Source organism: Pteropus medius, unplaced genomic scaffold, assembly GCF_902729225.1.
Source record: "Pteropus medius unplaced genomic scaffold, Ma_sr-lr_union100, whole genome shotgun sequence".
Taxonomy (NCBI): Eukaryota; Metazoa; Chordata; class Mammalia; order Chiroptera; family Pteropodidae; genus Pteropus; species Pteropus medius.
Window position 1 is genome coordinate 1,366,906 of NW_024353906.1, and position 16,984 is coordinate 1,383,889.

A 16,984-nucleotide genomic window follows, 5' to 3' on the forward strand; every position below is an offset into this window, starting at 1 on the left:
ATCTTGAGATTTCTATATGTGAGGCTGATAATATATAGATGGTGCAAGGCTTTTCTATGTGCTTGTCTTGACAAGTGTGGGGACTTTAAGTATTTTTTTTCTATATTTACTCTGTTCACAACATTTACTTCCATTTTATTAAATATTATTGTGATTAGGCCATTTAAAAAAACTTTTGTCATGTAATTTTTTTCTTTGAATCAAAACAACTTTTTAAAAACTGGCTTTTTCTCCTTAGACTTTAGGAATTATGACATTTTAGCAAATATTGGTAACAAATCTATATTCTCACACATCATGAATAATTTATTGTTATTAAACAATATAGTAAATAGTATAAAGTGGCAAGATGTTATTCTAACTTTAAGAATGCTATGTAAATTTAATATATTCTACTAAGTATTAGTTTTGATAAAAGAGAAAAATAATACACTTTATTTCACTATTAGAGCAAATGATACTTTTGTCAGAAATAAATTGTTGGTAATTGGAACCAAACTCAGTATTTTCATTTATGCAAGCTTTTTTTAAACCAATGCTTTTCCTTAAAATATGTCACATTAGAGAAAAACATCCTTTTCCCTCTGAGAAAGAAACTATAAATGTTAGCGATATAGTTTTCAGCATATTAAAAAGGTTAGGTTCCTTTGTTAGCAAGAAGTTATTGAAACCTAGATTAGGTAAAGGTTTTTCTGTCATCACCCAGTAACACTATAATAGAATGCCTCTCATATAGCACAGTCACAAGCAGCTTTTGGTTCATCCAAAAAAAAAATGTTTAAAGTGGGAAATCAGAAAAAGCAGTACATATATAATATATGTATAATAAACTTAGTATGTTAATCACTGACATGGTCGAGTTGCCAGTACATAGTGATTTACAACAAACAAAAACTCTTAGTTGGTTTTATTATTGTTTTTAATTTCTTTACAGACATTGCTTTCCTTAATTCCTTTCAGCAAAAGACTACCAGGAACACATCTGTAGTTAAACAAATGGGTTTCTTATTTATTGCAGTAGGGAGAACACACACCATAAAGAATCATAGAGTGTCTCAGTAAGAGAGTTCCAAAGAACAATTTTTAGGATTTGGGCTTTGTTTTAGTGATTTTGGGTAGGATCTAAGGAAGCTGAGGTTTGCTATAGATTGGGAGATGTCAGAAATCAGGAACAAATCTGTGATTGGATATCTCAATAAATCTTATCTTTAGGGAGGACAGACTACAGTGAGGATAAAGCTGTAATTGGAGATGCAGTATAACTAAAATGAAAAAGCAAAACAAAAGTGACTACATAAAATGCATAAGAATGAAGACATTTAAATCATCTTTGCTAATGAATGGGTGGAGGAAAGGGTAAGAGAGGATAATATTCTGTCCTTACCATTAGATAGGGTAGTAGGAAGGGAAGTTGATTTATGCAGCTGCTTAGAGAGTGCATTTCCTAGTTATTTCTCCCAACTTCAACGACTTCTACCTGTATATGGGTTTCAACTTTATTATTATATAGGGCAAGAATTTCATTCCTAGTCAGGAATGGTCTCTGGTCTATGGTCTGTGACTTTCTCAGTTCCTGACATCTCATCTGACTTTTGTAAACTCAGCCCACTGCTCTCCTTTCCTTGCAGTGTGGCTGCCCATTCACATTCACATTCCTGGTCTAGATGCAGCAAGCAACCCAGATGAATCAGAGCAGTAGTGTTCTGTAGCTGCTCCTGGACAGAATGGAGATAATCTATGTGCAGTTAGGTTAAGTGGGAATTGATAATATCCCTAGAAAAATCCAATTACAAGTGCCAAGGTCACTGGAGCTTTGTGAGAGGCCGGATCTTGGTGGAATTAGTTTGGGATGACTTCATGAAGAAGGTGATTTTTTGAGCATTGATATTGAAGAGAGTAATGTAGTCTAGTATTTATTATTCCACTTAGATGAGTGGGTATAAATAAAAACCTAAAAATGGTGCCAATGGTTATCATGACTGTATTTTCAGAATTAAAAATGGAAACAAAGGACAATTAGACAAAGAACTTTTGAATTTAGTAATAAAAGTAGTTACCATTTTTTGAGTACTTATTTGATAGGCATTGTCCAAAATACTTTATACATTATTCATTTTTCACAGCAACTATTTGAGAATATAATTATAACTAGGCTAGATTAGAAACAGTGAATTCAGCTTTAATTTGGCTCTCTCTGGGGACATGCAACTTTGGAGGCCTGAACTGCCATGCAAGAAATCCAGCTAGTTTGATGCCAACATGCCAGAGAGAAAACATCATGTGGAGAGATCACACACAGATGGAAGAGATTGTCTAAGGAACCCCAGACTTCAGCCCTGAGCTTTTGAAATGTTCACATCTGTGAGTAAAAAAGTCTTTGAGATGACTCCGACCTTAGCCACTGACTTAGCAATAACCTCACGAGAGACCTTGAGGCCGAACCAGCCAGTCCAGATGCTCCTGAATTCCTGATCCACAGACACCATAAATGATAATAAATGATTATTGTTCTGTTAAGCACTGAGTTTTAGGGTGATTTTTATACAAAAACAGATGACTAATTTTATTTATTTATTGTCATTTGTATAACAACAGGTAACTAATTTTATTATAGCCCTGTGGAATGGAAAAAGCATCAGATATGATATCAGAAAACCTGCTTTTATATTTTAGCTCTGGCAGTTCTACCTATGTGACATGGGGGGAGCCATATAATTTCTGGATGTTACTTTTTCCCTGCTGAAAATGAAGATGCAGAATTTGATATTTAGTTTTGGGCAATACATTTTTAGAACAATACCTGGAGACTGGAGTGTATCAGAGGAGAAAGACAAAGGGTCTGGAAAGCATGGCAAATGAGAAATGAGTATAGAAACTGGAGGAGTTTCACCTAGAAAAGGACTCTTAATTCTTTGAGCAATTCTAATATGGAAGAGAAAGGGAACTGATTTTGGGTATCTTTTGAAGGCCAACAAGAAACAAGAGATGATAATTATAGGGGTCTAGATTTTAGCTGATACAGGATTCCCTTTTAAATAATTAGATTTATTAGAAAATGTTATTTGAGAGCCTTTAACTACAGAAGTACCAATGAACGAAAGCTTGGTTGTTTTTTCTGGGTTTAGTACAGGGGGACTAAAAAATGTAGACATCTTCAAGAAGGCCAAACTATTCTCTTAAAATTATTTTTATTTTTCCTCCAAGTATCTCTTTATAAAACATTTTTGCTTTTCATATTGACAGTATGTTCATCATTTATAAATTAGAAAACGAAGATAAAAAAAGAAATAAAAATTACCAATAATATCACCATTCAGAAATCGCTATAAATACTTTAGTATATATCTTCCTAGTTTTTGTGTGTGTGTGTGTGTGTGTGTGTGTAGCAACATTTACCCTTATGCACGCATATAACAAATTGACATTGCTAAATACTACAATATATCCTTTTTTTTATTTAATGTGTTTTTCCTTGTAATATTTTTTTTTGGTATTTATAATAAGCCTTGAGAATAGTATTTATTTTCTCATTAAAAGTGTTATTTATGATATAACATTTGAAAAATATAGAGAACTTCCAAAAGAAAATAAAAACTACCTGTTATCTCAATATTCAGAGGACCATTAATTTTATTGGATATTCCAGTGTCTTCTCTAAATAATTTTTTCTTAAAAAATGTATATTCATGTTTCTCACTACCATACTTTTCACTAACATGAATATTCCCACATGTCATTAAATTTTCTGCAAAAATGTGATTTTCAATAATTTCAAATTACTCTACCATAAGTATAAAATCATAATGCCTACAAATAATCCCTACAATTGGACATGCAAGTTGCCTTAATTATTCCTCACTATAAACAACACTATATTCAACACATGCAATGTTATTAATGGCCATGTGGTATTCCATCTTTTATTGAATGAATACCTTATTTTTTAATATCTCCATTTTCATTACTTTGCTTACATAAGAAATCCTGTAAGAGCAAATCTTAACCCCTTAGCCTAATTTTTTATTATTTTTGACATATTTGGTGAGTAGTTGTTTCAACTTCATCAGCCAACATTTGTTTGATGCTTTGGTGGCATATGGAAGAAGCATGAGACATGGCCCTAATCCTTTAGAGTTAAAATTTAACTGCAAATGTTAACTAATACATGAAAAATAGTAATGAATAATTTATTCTAGTATATTATTAAATGCATAGTTCTGATTAAGTGATTCAGTGTGTGGTTTGTGGGTAAATAAGAGGATAGTGAGGTCCAGTATAGTCAGAGGATTTTAAGGATGAAGCGCGTGTGATCTGAACTTTGAAGGGTGGGTTGAGTGTATAGTCAAAGAGAATTCTAGGGGGAAAGAACAAGACAAAGGCTCAAAAACTGAGTACATGTAATATATAGTCACAGTAGCATGAGAAGGCTAATTAAGTTGAGCGTCCTTTTAATACTACCGCTGAGCTACTAGTTTTGAATAACACCTGAAAAATTGGAGCAATATTTAGTTTAATGTTTTTTTTCAGTTTTATTGAGATATAATTTATGTATAACATTGTATTAGTTTAAGGTGTGTAACATAATAATTTGATTGATATATATATATATATATATATAGTGAAGTGATTATGACAGTAAGTTTAGTTGAGATCTATTACCTCACATTTTTTTTAAATTGAGGTATAATTGACACATGGCATTATATTATTTTCAGGTATACAACATACTGATTCAGTATTTGTGTATATTACAAAATGATCACAGTAAGTCTAGTTATATCGTAGATACATATGTTTCATTTTTAATATTTACTTTTCTATCCCTTCAGATACAAAAACGTCTTAATGAAATATTTTTAATTTGTGAAAATTGCTTTCTTTTCTAGAAACTGTCTAATAACTTTTTTTTTGTACTATTGGGTTCTTTTTCAGTCTTCTACATATAATTTTTGTACTGTGTTTGATTTCCAGTGAAATGCTCTTTAGATAATCTGAATCAACATTACTTTAGTCTTTGTATTGGGACTGAGATTCACTTAAATAATATTTTGAAAATTTTCTTCACTGTTAGGTTTGTTTGGGCCACTGAGGTTAGGGGTTAAGAGAAAACAAATTTATAGTAAATTTCCTTTGAATGAATAATGCTACTCAGTGCCCCATATGCTCTGTCTGCTTATTGTGATGTTCATATGTTCAGTTATGTTATACAGTAGTTGTTTTCACAGAAAGGTCAAAAGAAAAGCAATCTCCCTTATGTTTTTTTTTATAAATGATAACTAACCAGGCTTCTTAAAATCATTCATAATTATATCTGCATTATAACATTAAGGCAAAGCACATTTATTTTATTGTTTTCTTAGGAATCTGAGTTTCTTAAAGTGGGATGCATCAGAATTAAAGGACCTGTGTATCAGACTCACTTGGGATGTTCAACAAAATTCATATTCCTGGGCCCAACTCTTTGGGGTATGGGAAGAGGTGAGGGAATCTGCATTTTAACATATTTGCCAGGGAATTCTACACATTGAAATTTGTGGAAACTTCAGAGAAACGTTAGGGAAATATCTCAGATTTTTCCACACTTGTGCTGCAATGACATGCATGAAAACTAGATAGTATCATGGGGAATCTTGCCTCAATTGGTATTTCATAGCACCTGTTTTGTTTTTTAAGTAAGTTATCTAACCTTCTAGAAAAAAATTAGAGATCCTTTGTCAAATCTCTTTTTCTCATTTGGCTTTATTGCCTTTTATCCAATGGTAATTTCTTCATTAGAAAGGTGGATTTATATACCCCTTTACTCAGATGAATTGCTGCAGGCTTCCATTCATGAAAGGCCAATGTTTTAGAAAGTTAAAAAGTCAGGGCCAGGAATGGTAAATTTTGCCCCTTTTCATTGTTCCTAAGGATGGTGCTAGCCATTTATGATTTCACTAACTGCCTATCTTGGTGCCTCAGTGACATATTACCAGTCATTCTTGTGGCTTTCATGGAGAAATTATGACTTTTCACTTTTTTGCTCCCTGCTTCTTGATTGTGTTGAGCTACTTTGCACAGATTATGGGGTGGAGAATGGTGTGGGCCATCAATGTGGGAACCATGGTTATTGTCTGTGGTGCAGCATGGCAGTGACCACATTGCCATGAGTAATAAACAAGCAACATAATCTATATAACAAGTAAGTGACATGAATAAATAAGACTGAAATTAGTCCCGAGAGAAAAAAGTGGGATGGTATGGAGCTTAAACTCTTTAAGGAGAATTTAGAGTTGTTCCTCAGGCTGGAGAGCCATGCCTAGCATCTTTCAAGTGATGGGAAAATTTTCTTTTCTGTGGTCAATGGTGAGTCATTTGTAGGTAACCACTGTTGTTTTGACTTGGTCTTTAATCCCTTAGTATTTTTGTTTCTGATTTATAGGCTCTGACATGATACTAGCTTGCATTTGAAATGAAAGCAACTGAAGTATGATTGATCAAAATGGCGATTATCGATTCAAAATGCCTAGGTCACATTTCTGATAGGTACTCTTAAGAGGTCATAATGGCTTTGGCAAACATCTCTCTGAGTTTTTGTTTGCACAAAATGAGGAATGAACTGGCTATTTCAAGGAGCCATGTACTAACCGTGACTGGTATCAAAAGGTGACATATTGCAAGTCATTCTTGTAGCTTTCATGGAGAAATCATGACTTTTCATCTTTTTGCTCCCTGCTTCTTGGTACTGTTGAGCCACTTTGTACAGATTATGCATCACTCCAGAGTTATTGTAAACATTAATGAAATACAACATCTTTCCATCGGGAAGGAAAGATCTAGGACCAAGCTAAGGAACAGCTCTTTTTTTCTGCCCTGCCCCATTTATTTTATCTTTTCAGTTCATTTCACTATGAATGTAATGAGCATCTGCTCTGTAACTGGCATTGTGCTAACAATAGGAATAGGAATGCTGAAAAAAATTAAGATTTGGCTCACAATATTTTTTAACAGCTTTGTTGAGATACAATACACATATCACACAATTTATCCACTTAATATGTACAATTCAGTGATGTTTAGCATATTCAAAGACTTCATAACATTCAATTTAGTTCAAGACTCAACATTTTTTACTAAATAATTTCTTAGGTCCAAGGGGATAATCTTCCTTTGCTCCATTCCTAGGTCTGCTCTTTCTGTCAGCATAATGGCACCTACCGTTTATTAAACACCGCAGCTTATGAGCTCATCATTGTGTGTAGTTGCTTTATAAATGTTTTCTCATTATATGCTACCAATAACCCTGAAAATGAGTTTTATTCCTACATTCTATATAATGACAATAATAGCTACGTACCTAGCATATATTGAATACAATTATCTCATTTAACGTATGCAGAAACTTACTTCTCTAGACTCCACTTTTCTCCCCCTTCCCACTAGTTATTAACTCTGTAGCTTTTGCCTAATGCTTCTTCCTCTAGTTCTTGAAGCTTGCTGGGCTTCTTTGTGAAGATGGAGAGAAATATAGGAGCAATTAAGATTTTCAAGCTTCTGACGAGAATCACAAAGGCTAGATGCTTTATTTATTTCACATTTTTTTTTTAAGTGGGTAGAAGACTACTTATGCACAGACAGATAAGGTGAATGCAAGACTACTGATGGGCTGTGGCCAAATAATATTTGCTTTGAAGCCCCAGTTCTGATTTAGAGAGATATAAAACATTTTCTTTCTATAAACTTCTGGGTGTTTATTATTTTCAATCTAAGATTCGCTTTTCCTCCTCACAGATAGATCTTAACTTTAACCAGTTAGTTCAATTCTCTGTACTGTGAGGTAATTCTTGTGCAAATGTTTCTCTAATAAACTTGTCCTTTTGTAAAACAAACAAACAAGCAAACATAAAACAAACCATTTTTAAATGCCAGATGAAAAATGTGAGTGACTGTGCCAAAATATCCACAGTAAGAGTAAAGAATTGAGGTTTCTATAACTTTTGACAGATGAATAGCTGGAAAAAGTGGTTCTCCCCAAACCCCAGCACACAAAAATATTCAGGTTGGTTAACTTCGTGGCACGATTTAGATATTTTATATATTTTATGGTGAACAATTAACATTGGTTATTGAAGCTAATTTCTCTGCTGGTTCTAAATTCAAGGATAATATTTTTGTGATGTACATATTTTTTAGATTGCAGGAAGACCATTGCTAATAAAAGTGCCAATTAAAAGAAGAATTTTACCAATGCTAATAATAATTGAATCTGAACTATTTTAAATGAAGGGTGTAAATAAATAAGTTGAAGTGTCTGTTTTAAAATCGTTTTGAACTACTTAAACTACTTTCTAATTTAAAAAATAAACAGTTGGAATCTGCAACTTCAAGTTAGTTTCTTTGATAATTCCTTCTTTAATGTTTAGTATTTTTTAAGCAGAGATAGTTAATATATTTTGTTCATCTAAGCATTATATACTGTTATTCTGAGTTTGGGATTTTTCTTAAACGATATATAAAGAAACATGTGTTCTAATAGTTTTATTTTATTTTGTTTTTCTAGGAGTCAGAGAATAATAAGTTATGTTCCCTATATTCCTTCCGAAATACCTCTACCTCACCACATAAGCCTGACGAAGGGAGTCGGGACCGCGAGATAATGACCAGTGTTACTTTTGGAACCCCAGAACGCCGCAAAGGGAGCCTTGCCGATGTGGTGGACACATTGAAACAGAAGAAGCTTGAGGAAATGACTCGGACTGAACAAGAGGGTATGTGTGGACTTAACTGTCGGGCTTTATTCTTTTAAAGATTCTAGGCCTTTAAAAAAATGAGTGGGATTTCAAAGGCCAAAGAAGTACATAATTTGTACTAGCTAAGAAAAAGTTATTCAGAGGTTACCATGGTGATGGCAGATTGTGATCCATTAGGAGTGTTAAGCAGATAGCTCTATTTTTGTAAAACTTTGTGCGTTTTATTTCATTCTTTTGATAACAAATCAAGGTTTTTAAACTGACCGTAAGCCTTGCCCTAAAAAAAAAGGTAGTATGGGAATTTTTTCAGCTGCAACTTTAGTTTTAATTTTTCTCCTTTATTTCTTTTTGATAGATGGTGTTTTATTATAAAATTATCAACTGCTTAAAAAGCAAAAAACAAAAAAAAACCCAAAACGATTTATATCTCATTTTTATATTATAAATTTATAAATACTATTTTATCTCCAAATGTCATAAAATTGAGAGTTGAGGATTTCTAATAATGTTAAAGCTACTGCTCAAGGGGGAAGTGCTTTGACACATGATGTCTACTGCAATACCACATCCACCTTTTCTACTTTATCCACAATAGTCAGTCCACTTATATCCTAAAAACCAGATGAAAGAAGTCTCTTTGATATTTTAAAATTAATCATGTCTAAGTATTTTCTTTCATTTTTATATACAGATTTAGACTTTAAAATGTAGGATAATTAATGGTTCTGGTTTTATTACTAACATTATAAGTTAAATTTAGATTTCTGTAGCACTATAGGTAAATGGGGATTTGATATAAGGGATTTTTTGATGTAACTTAATATTTTTCCTTGAGGGCTCAAAAGTTTAAAAAGTTTCAAATTAATTTGTGTGGAAGTTTCAAATTAATTTTTGTGCATGTGTCCATCACATTAACAATTTTTGTAGAAGTTTCTAAACTGTATGACATGCTCCCTTGTCTTACTAACCACATTATGTGGCGCAAAATGTAAATATTTTTTTGATAACTCAGGGTCATGTTGCTGTAAACTATGAACTCCACTACCTATCTAACAATTACGCGCCCCTGGGTAAGTTCTTCAATTTCCCTGAGCCATAAAATTTAAAACTTGATTTGGTACCAATACCTGACTTGGTAACTCAAACATTTTGAGGATTAACTATAATAATGAATATAAAAGCCTCGTACAAACTCTAAACTACATAAATTTGAGGAATTATCATGATTATCATATTATAAATGTCAGTTGTTTTACCGTGCTATAATGTAATGATGCTCCAGAGATCCCTGAGGTAATTAGGACTGTTTGGCTTTATGGTTATTTCTCTGCAGTTACGAAACTTTGGTTCTTGTGTCTGCTGGGTATAGAAGTAGTTTTCTGTGTGTGTGTGTGTGTTTCTCCTTTTTAAATATCAGGTTGCAGGCTGCTACTTCTTGCTTAGGGGTGAATAATTTCTAATTTTCTCCTTGCATTAATCAAAAATTATGAAATTAGATGATCATGACATTCTGGACTGTATTTAAAATATAAACAAATATGTCTGGGTGAATTGTTGAGAGAGCACGGACATCATGCTGACTCTTCTGGTTGCTCAGTTATATTCTGCATTCTTGGCTATGTTCTAGAATAACAGGCTGCTAGACCAATAGTCTCTGAATGAGATTGTTAGATTACTGTTGATTGTGATTCACCAGAAAGATGATATTAGTTCTATAAGAAAGTGATTTTCAAAAGACATTAGAGGACTCTTTAAAAATAAAAAATTGATTTTTGATAATTTTTGTGGTCTGGATTGCTTGGGAATCCATTTTTTCTTTTGCAAATAACGGTTTGTTTTCTATTTTTCTTCTTCATTACTGTATGTTATAGATTTGATGGAAGAAAGACACAAGAGACCTCCCATCTAAGAGTCCTTTATCACTATATTCCTACTATTGAAGAATGTTTTTTTATGTACTTTACAGAACTTTGATTGTTTTCTACAGTAATATGTTTTAGGCATCAGAAATCCAGGCATTTTTAGAGTATGTTAATGGACATAATATAGTAAATATAAATATTAAGTGATTAAAAGCATGTTCATCAAACTTATAGATGCCACAAATCTGAAACATGAATATAATGTATGAAAGAAACAACACTCAAAAGCTTTGACAAACTGAAAATATGAACTTAAAACTAACCATAAAGATAAAATTTAATAGATCGTATTGTCAAGTCTAGAGGCTGTGACCAAAACTCCTGCATGCACAGGTAATTACTGAAGAAAATTCAAATAGCAGACACATGAATAATAATTTTAAAAAAGCTTATGAGTTTTAGGTGACAGTAAGTACAATAGGGTTATCATGATGAATATTGCCAAAAAATTACCAGTGCTATCTCAGTCAGCATTACTGTAACAAAGAGGTGGTAGTCCCATTGAACTCTCTGCTTAACTGAATGAATCTGAAGTATTATGTTGAGTTGAGAATTAACACACTTTAAGAGAGATTCAAAAGTATTCTCAGAGGAGAACAATCAACATGATAACAGACACAGAATTATATAATAAGAGAAATGGTTGAAGGAACTAGTAATATTAACCCCAAAGAAAAGAATATTAAAGATGACATGATGGTTGTCTCTAAAGATTAAAGTCATATGGAGGAGGGATTGAATTTATTCTATCTAGCTCCCTGGGGATAGAATGCAGATTAGTGACAAGTTACAAGGAACCAGATTATCGTTTATAATAAGACCAACTATCTAACAGTTGTAGAATATGTATGGGATAATATTCTTTGGAAGGTAATAAATTGGAGGTATGTAGCAATCTTCATTGCATTTAAATAGGGCTATTGTAGAGGGCAGAGGATTGGTCTTTTTCCAAGACGAAGACTGTGAATTTTTATGAATAATATGCTAATACAATATTCTGTAGTTCATATTATGTTTTTTATAGCCCTAATCAAGAACTACATGGTATCATGATTATTTTTCTATAAGTTTTTCTTCTTTTCTTACAAAGCGCTGTATTGGAACTGAGAGATTCTTACCTGCTTCCTTTTTTTCCCCCCTGTGGATCCCTTTGGTAGTCTAGTGAAATCTACACATTCTTTCTTATTTTAAATGCGTAAAGCAAAATCTATGGAATTACAGAGAAAATGAATTATATTAAAATTTTAAATCTTAAATTTTGTAATATGGGAGAAAGTGCTACTTTGCTATTGCAATAAACAAGAGTTAATTGAAGGACTAAAATATCATAATTTTGAAGTAGTGATAAGTGTAAGTGATTTCTGAGATATTTTCAACAAGTAAAATGTCATATAAATATATTGTAATTTTACTGGTTACAATGTCACAGATACTCTGAAATATTTTGTAGTTTATTGTCTGCATCTATGGTTTGTTGTCTGAATATTTTATGGTTTGTTGTCTGCATTTAAAGGTTAGTGAAAAAGAATTTTTTTTAATATGAGTTCAGAAACCCCCTGAATTCTATAGATGGACTTTTGGAATATGTAGATCTTAGGTTAAGAACTCCTATTCTACATGATCCACTAGGGCATCACTAATAAATAAAGAAAATAGTTTATGATTTTAAAGAGTTTATAATAGGTATAAAACATATACAAAATGAACTAATTAAATGTCTAATATATGATAAATTCCATGAGAGCTATATAGATAAAATGTTATATGAGTTTACAGGATAGATTACACCTGCCTAGGAAGCCATGGGAAGCTTCTATAGGGAAATAGATGTTAACTGGTCTTGGAGGATGAGAGGATTTATATAGGTAGAAATGAAAGGGATACATTTTAGGCAGAAGGAATAGGCAGAGATCTTTAAAATGCCCGATAGTTTAGGTTCTAATTAAAGGAGGTAGAAGAATAGTAGTAGAGTAGAACTATACAAACAGCCAGTAAACAACTCAATGGCAATAAGTATATTCTCATCAACAATTATTTTAAATGTAAATGAATCAAATTTTCCAATCAAAAGATATAGAGTGGCTAAATGGATAAAAATAATACCCATTTATATGCTGCCTACAAAAGACTCAATTTAGATGTAAGGATATATACACAGGCTGAAAGCGAAGGGGTGAAAAAAGGTATTCCGTGCCAATGAAAACCAAAAAGATGCTGGAGTAGCTATTTTATTTCAGAAAAAAAAATAAAGACTTTAAAACAAAGGCTCTAATTAGAGATAAAGATGGGCATTACATAATGATAAATGGGTCAATTCAGCTAGAGGATATAATATTTATGCACTCAACATAGGAAGACCTAAATATATAAAGCAAGCATTAACTGATCTAAGGGAGAAATAGACAGCAATATAATAATAGTAGGAACTTTTTAAATATCCCACTTACATCAATGGATATATTATCCAGACAAAATCAGTAAGGGAATATTAGTCTTAAACAACATGTTAGATTAGATGAACTTAACAGATATACACACAACATTACATCCAAAAACAACAGAATATACATTTTTCTCAAGTGCATATGGAACATTTTTCAGGATAGATCAGATATTAGGTCACAAAACAAGGCTTAATAAATTTAAGAGGATTAAAATCATATTGAGCATCTATTCCAACCACAATGGTATGAAACTAAAAATTAATTACATGAAGATAACTTGAAAATTTACAAATATGTGAAGATTAAACATCATGCTATTGAACAACCAATGGGTCAAAGAAGAAATAAAAAAGAAATAAAAAAATACCTAAGACAAATGAAAATGGAAATGTAACATAACAAAATTTGTGGGATGCAGCAAAAGTAGTTCTAAGCAGGAAGTTTATAGTGATAAATGCCTACATCAAGAAACAAGAAAAGTCTCAAATAAAAACACCTACCTTTAAACTTCAAGGAACTAGAAAAAGAAGGAACAAAGAAGCCCAAAGTTAGTAGAAGGGAGGAAATACTAAAGAGTAGAGAGGTAATAAATAAAATAGAGAGTAAAAAGAACAGAGGGAACATCAGTAAAACTAAGAGCTGGTTCTTTGGGGAAAAAAGCAATTACAAACCTTTAGCTAGACTCAAAAAAGAGAGAGGATTCAAATAAATAAAATTAGAATGAAAGAGGAGATGTTACAACTGATAACACAGAAATACAAAAGAGCATAAGAGACTACTATGAACAATTGCATGCCAAAAAATTTAACAACCTGGAAGACATGGTAAATTTCTAGAAACCTACAACCTACCCAGCCTGAATCATGATGAAATAGAAAATCTGAACAGACCAATTACTAGAAAGGAGATCGAATCCATGATCAAACCTCCCAGCTAACAAAAGTTCAAGACCAGATGTCTTCACTCTTGAATTCCACCAAACGTTCAAATAACTACTACTGATCCTTTCAAAAAAATAGAAGAGGAAGGAACTCTTTCAAACTCATTTTGTGAGGCCAGCATTACCCTGACACCAAAACCAGACAAGGGTGCCACAGGAAAAGAAAATTACAGGCCAATATCCCTGATGAAGATAGATGCAAAAATTCTCAAAAAAATATTAGGAAACCAAATTCAACAATATGTTAAAAGAATCATACATCATGATCAATTGAGATTTATTCCAGGGATATAAGGATGGTTTAACATCAGCAAATCAGTCAATGTGATATACCACATTAACGAAGTGAAAGAAAAAATCATATGGTAATCTCAATAGATGCAGAAAAGGCGTTTGACAAAATTCAACATTCATTTATGGTGAAAAAATCTCAACAAAGTGGGTACAAAGAAAATATACCTCAGTTAATAAAGCCCATATATTACAATCCCACAGCTTACATTGTACTCAATGGTGAAAAGCTGAAAGCCTTTTCTATAAGATCAGGAAATAGACAAACAAGAATGCTTGTTTGCATCACTCTCATTCAATATAGTATTGGAAGTCTTAGCTATAGAAATTAGGCAAGAAAAAGAAATAAAAGGCACCCAAGTAGGAAAGGAGGAAGTAAAGATGTCACTATTTGCAGTTGATATGCTACTATATGTAGGAAAACACTAAAGACTCCATGAAAAACCTGTTAGGAGTAGTAAATTCAGTAAAATTGCAGGATACATAATCAATATACAAAAAATTGTTGCATTTCTATACATGATTTTGAACCATCAGAAAGAAGAATAAACAATCCCATTTACAATTGCATCAAAGAGAATAAAATACTTTTGAATAAATTTAACCAAGAATGTGAAAGACCTGTGTATGAAAACTACAAGACATAGATGAAAGAAATTGAAGAAGACACATAAATGGAAAAATATCCTGTGCTCTTGATTAGAAGAATCAATATTGTTAAAACACCCATACAACCCAAAGCAATCTTTATCAAAATTCAAATGGCATTTTTCAAAATAATTTTTTGAAATTAAAAATTTGTATGGAAGCATAAAAAACCTCAAATATCCAAAGCAATATTGAGGAAGAAGAATAAAGCTGGAGTCATCATGTTCCTTGATTTCAAATTATATTACAAAGCTACAGTAATTGAAACAGTATGGTATTGGCATACAAACAGACAGACAAATCAGAGGAACAGAGTAGAGAACTCAGAAATAAACCCATGCATAAAGGAGCCAGGAATGTACAATGAGGAAAGGACAGTCTCTTCAATAAATAACAAAAGCAAAACTTAAGTAGGACTATATCACACTCAAAAATTTTTGCACAGCAAAGGAAACCATCAACAAAATAAAAAGGCAACTGACTGAATGTGAGAAAATACTTAAAATTATGTAGGCGCTGTATCCAAAATATATAAAGAGCTCATGAAACTTAATAACAACCAAAAAAAACAAAAACAAAAACAAAAAAAACAAAACCCCAAAACAATCTTATTGAAAAAGGGGCAGAGGAACTGAATTTTTCTAAAGAAAACATGCAGATGACCAACAGTACATGAGAAGATGCTCAACATCTTTAATCATAAGGGAAATGCAAATCAAAACCACAAGATATCACCTCACACCTGTTACAATTGCTATTATCAAAAAGACAAAAGACAAGAAATTGCAAGTTTTGCAAGGATGTAGTGAAAAGGGAACCCTTGTACACTGTTGGTGAGAATGTGAACCTGTGCAGCCACTATGGAAAAGAGTATGGGGGTTCCTCAAAAAATCGTAAATAGAACTACTATAGACCCATCAATGTCACTTCTGGGTGTTCATCTAAAAATAAAGGTGAAAACACTAACTTGAAAACATATGTGCATCCCCATGTTCACTGGGGATTATTTACAATAGCTAAAATATGGAAACAAACTATATATGGATAGATGAATGGATAAAGAAGATGAGGTGTGTATATACAATGGAATATTATTCAACCATAAAAATAATGAAATCTTGCCATTTGCAACAACATGGATGGACTTTGAGGGCATTATGCTAGGTGAAATAAGTCAGACAGAGAAAGACAAATAACATATGATCTCTCTTATTGTAGAATCTGAACAAACAAACAAACAAGCTCACAGATACAAAGAACAGACAGGTGGTTGCTAGAGGTGGGAGGTAGAGGGGATGGGAAAAATGGGTGAAGGGGGCAAAAAGATAAAAAGAAAAAATGTACAAGTCCTTTAAGAAAATTGTAAAATGTATTGACCTAAAAATATAGATAAATGGAGAGTTATGTCATATTTGTGGATAGCTGGAATTACATCATATTTGTGTATAGCAACACTCAATAATATGATAACCTTAAGTCTTACCACTTTAATCTACCAATTCAAAAAGTTTTCTATAAAAATGTCACAACTGGATTTGTGAGTGTTTATTGGTGGGGTACTTAACAAACTGATTGTAAAATTCATATGGAAGGAAGAGCCATGGCAAATCTGAAAAACAGTAAAGAGAGGGGACCATTCTACTTATCAAAAAAAGTACGTGAAGATACATATGGAATATAAGACTAAAAATGTAGGTTGTGTTCGAATTACAGAGGCCTTTTAATTCTTGGCTAAGGAGTTTGAACTTTATATTGAAGTTTATGGAGGAACCATTGACTATTTTTTAGCACAATAAGGTGATGGATTAGAGCTTTCTCTCAGGAAAGTTAATCCAGTAGCGCTGTGTAGGATGTATGGGAGCATGGAGAGACATTAAGGAAGTTGTTTCAGGCCAGAGATAGTGAGGGCCTAAACTAAGGCAGCAGAAAGAAGAGAGGAGGAAGGGGTGCATATGGAAAAGATATTATAGATTGAATTATTAGGACTTGACATTTAAAAAAGGAGACCAAGAG

At 32.4% G+C, this 16,984-nt stretch overlaps 1 protein-coding gene across 4 annotated transcripts in view; it reads left to right on the forward strand.

Annotated features, from left to right (window-relative positions):
• SOX6 (SRY-box transcription factor 6) overlaps nucleotides 1-16,984 on the forward strand; it is a 460,797-nt gene that overhangs the window by 132,037 nt on the left and 311,776 nt on the right. For all 4 annotated transcript variants that reach the window (XM_039851521.1, XM_039851522.1, XM_039851519.1 and 1 more), the window contains exon 3: nucleotides 8,537-8,744. In XM_039851521.1, the coding sequence (XP_039707455.1) occupies nucleotides 8,537-8,744 (208 nt within the window). The remainder of the gene's footprint in view (nucleotides 1-8,536; nucleotides 8,745-16,984) is intronic.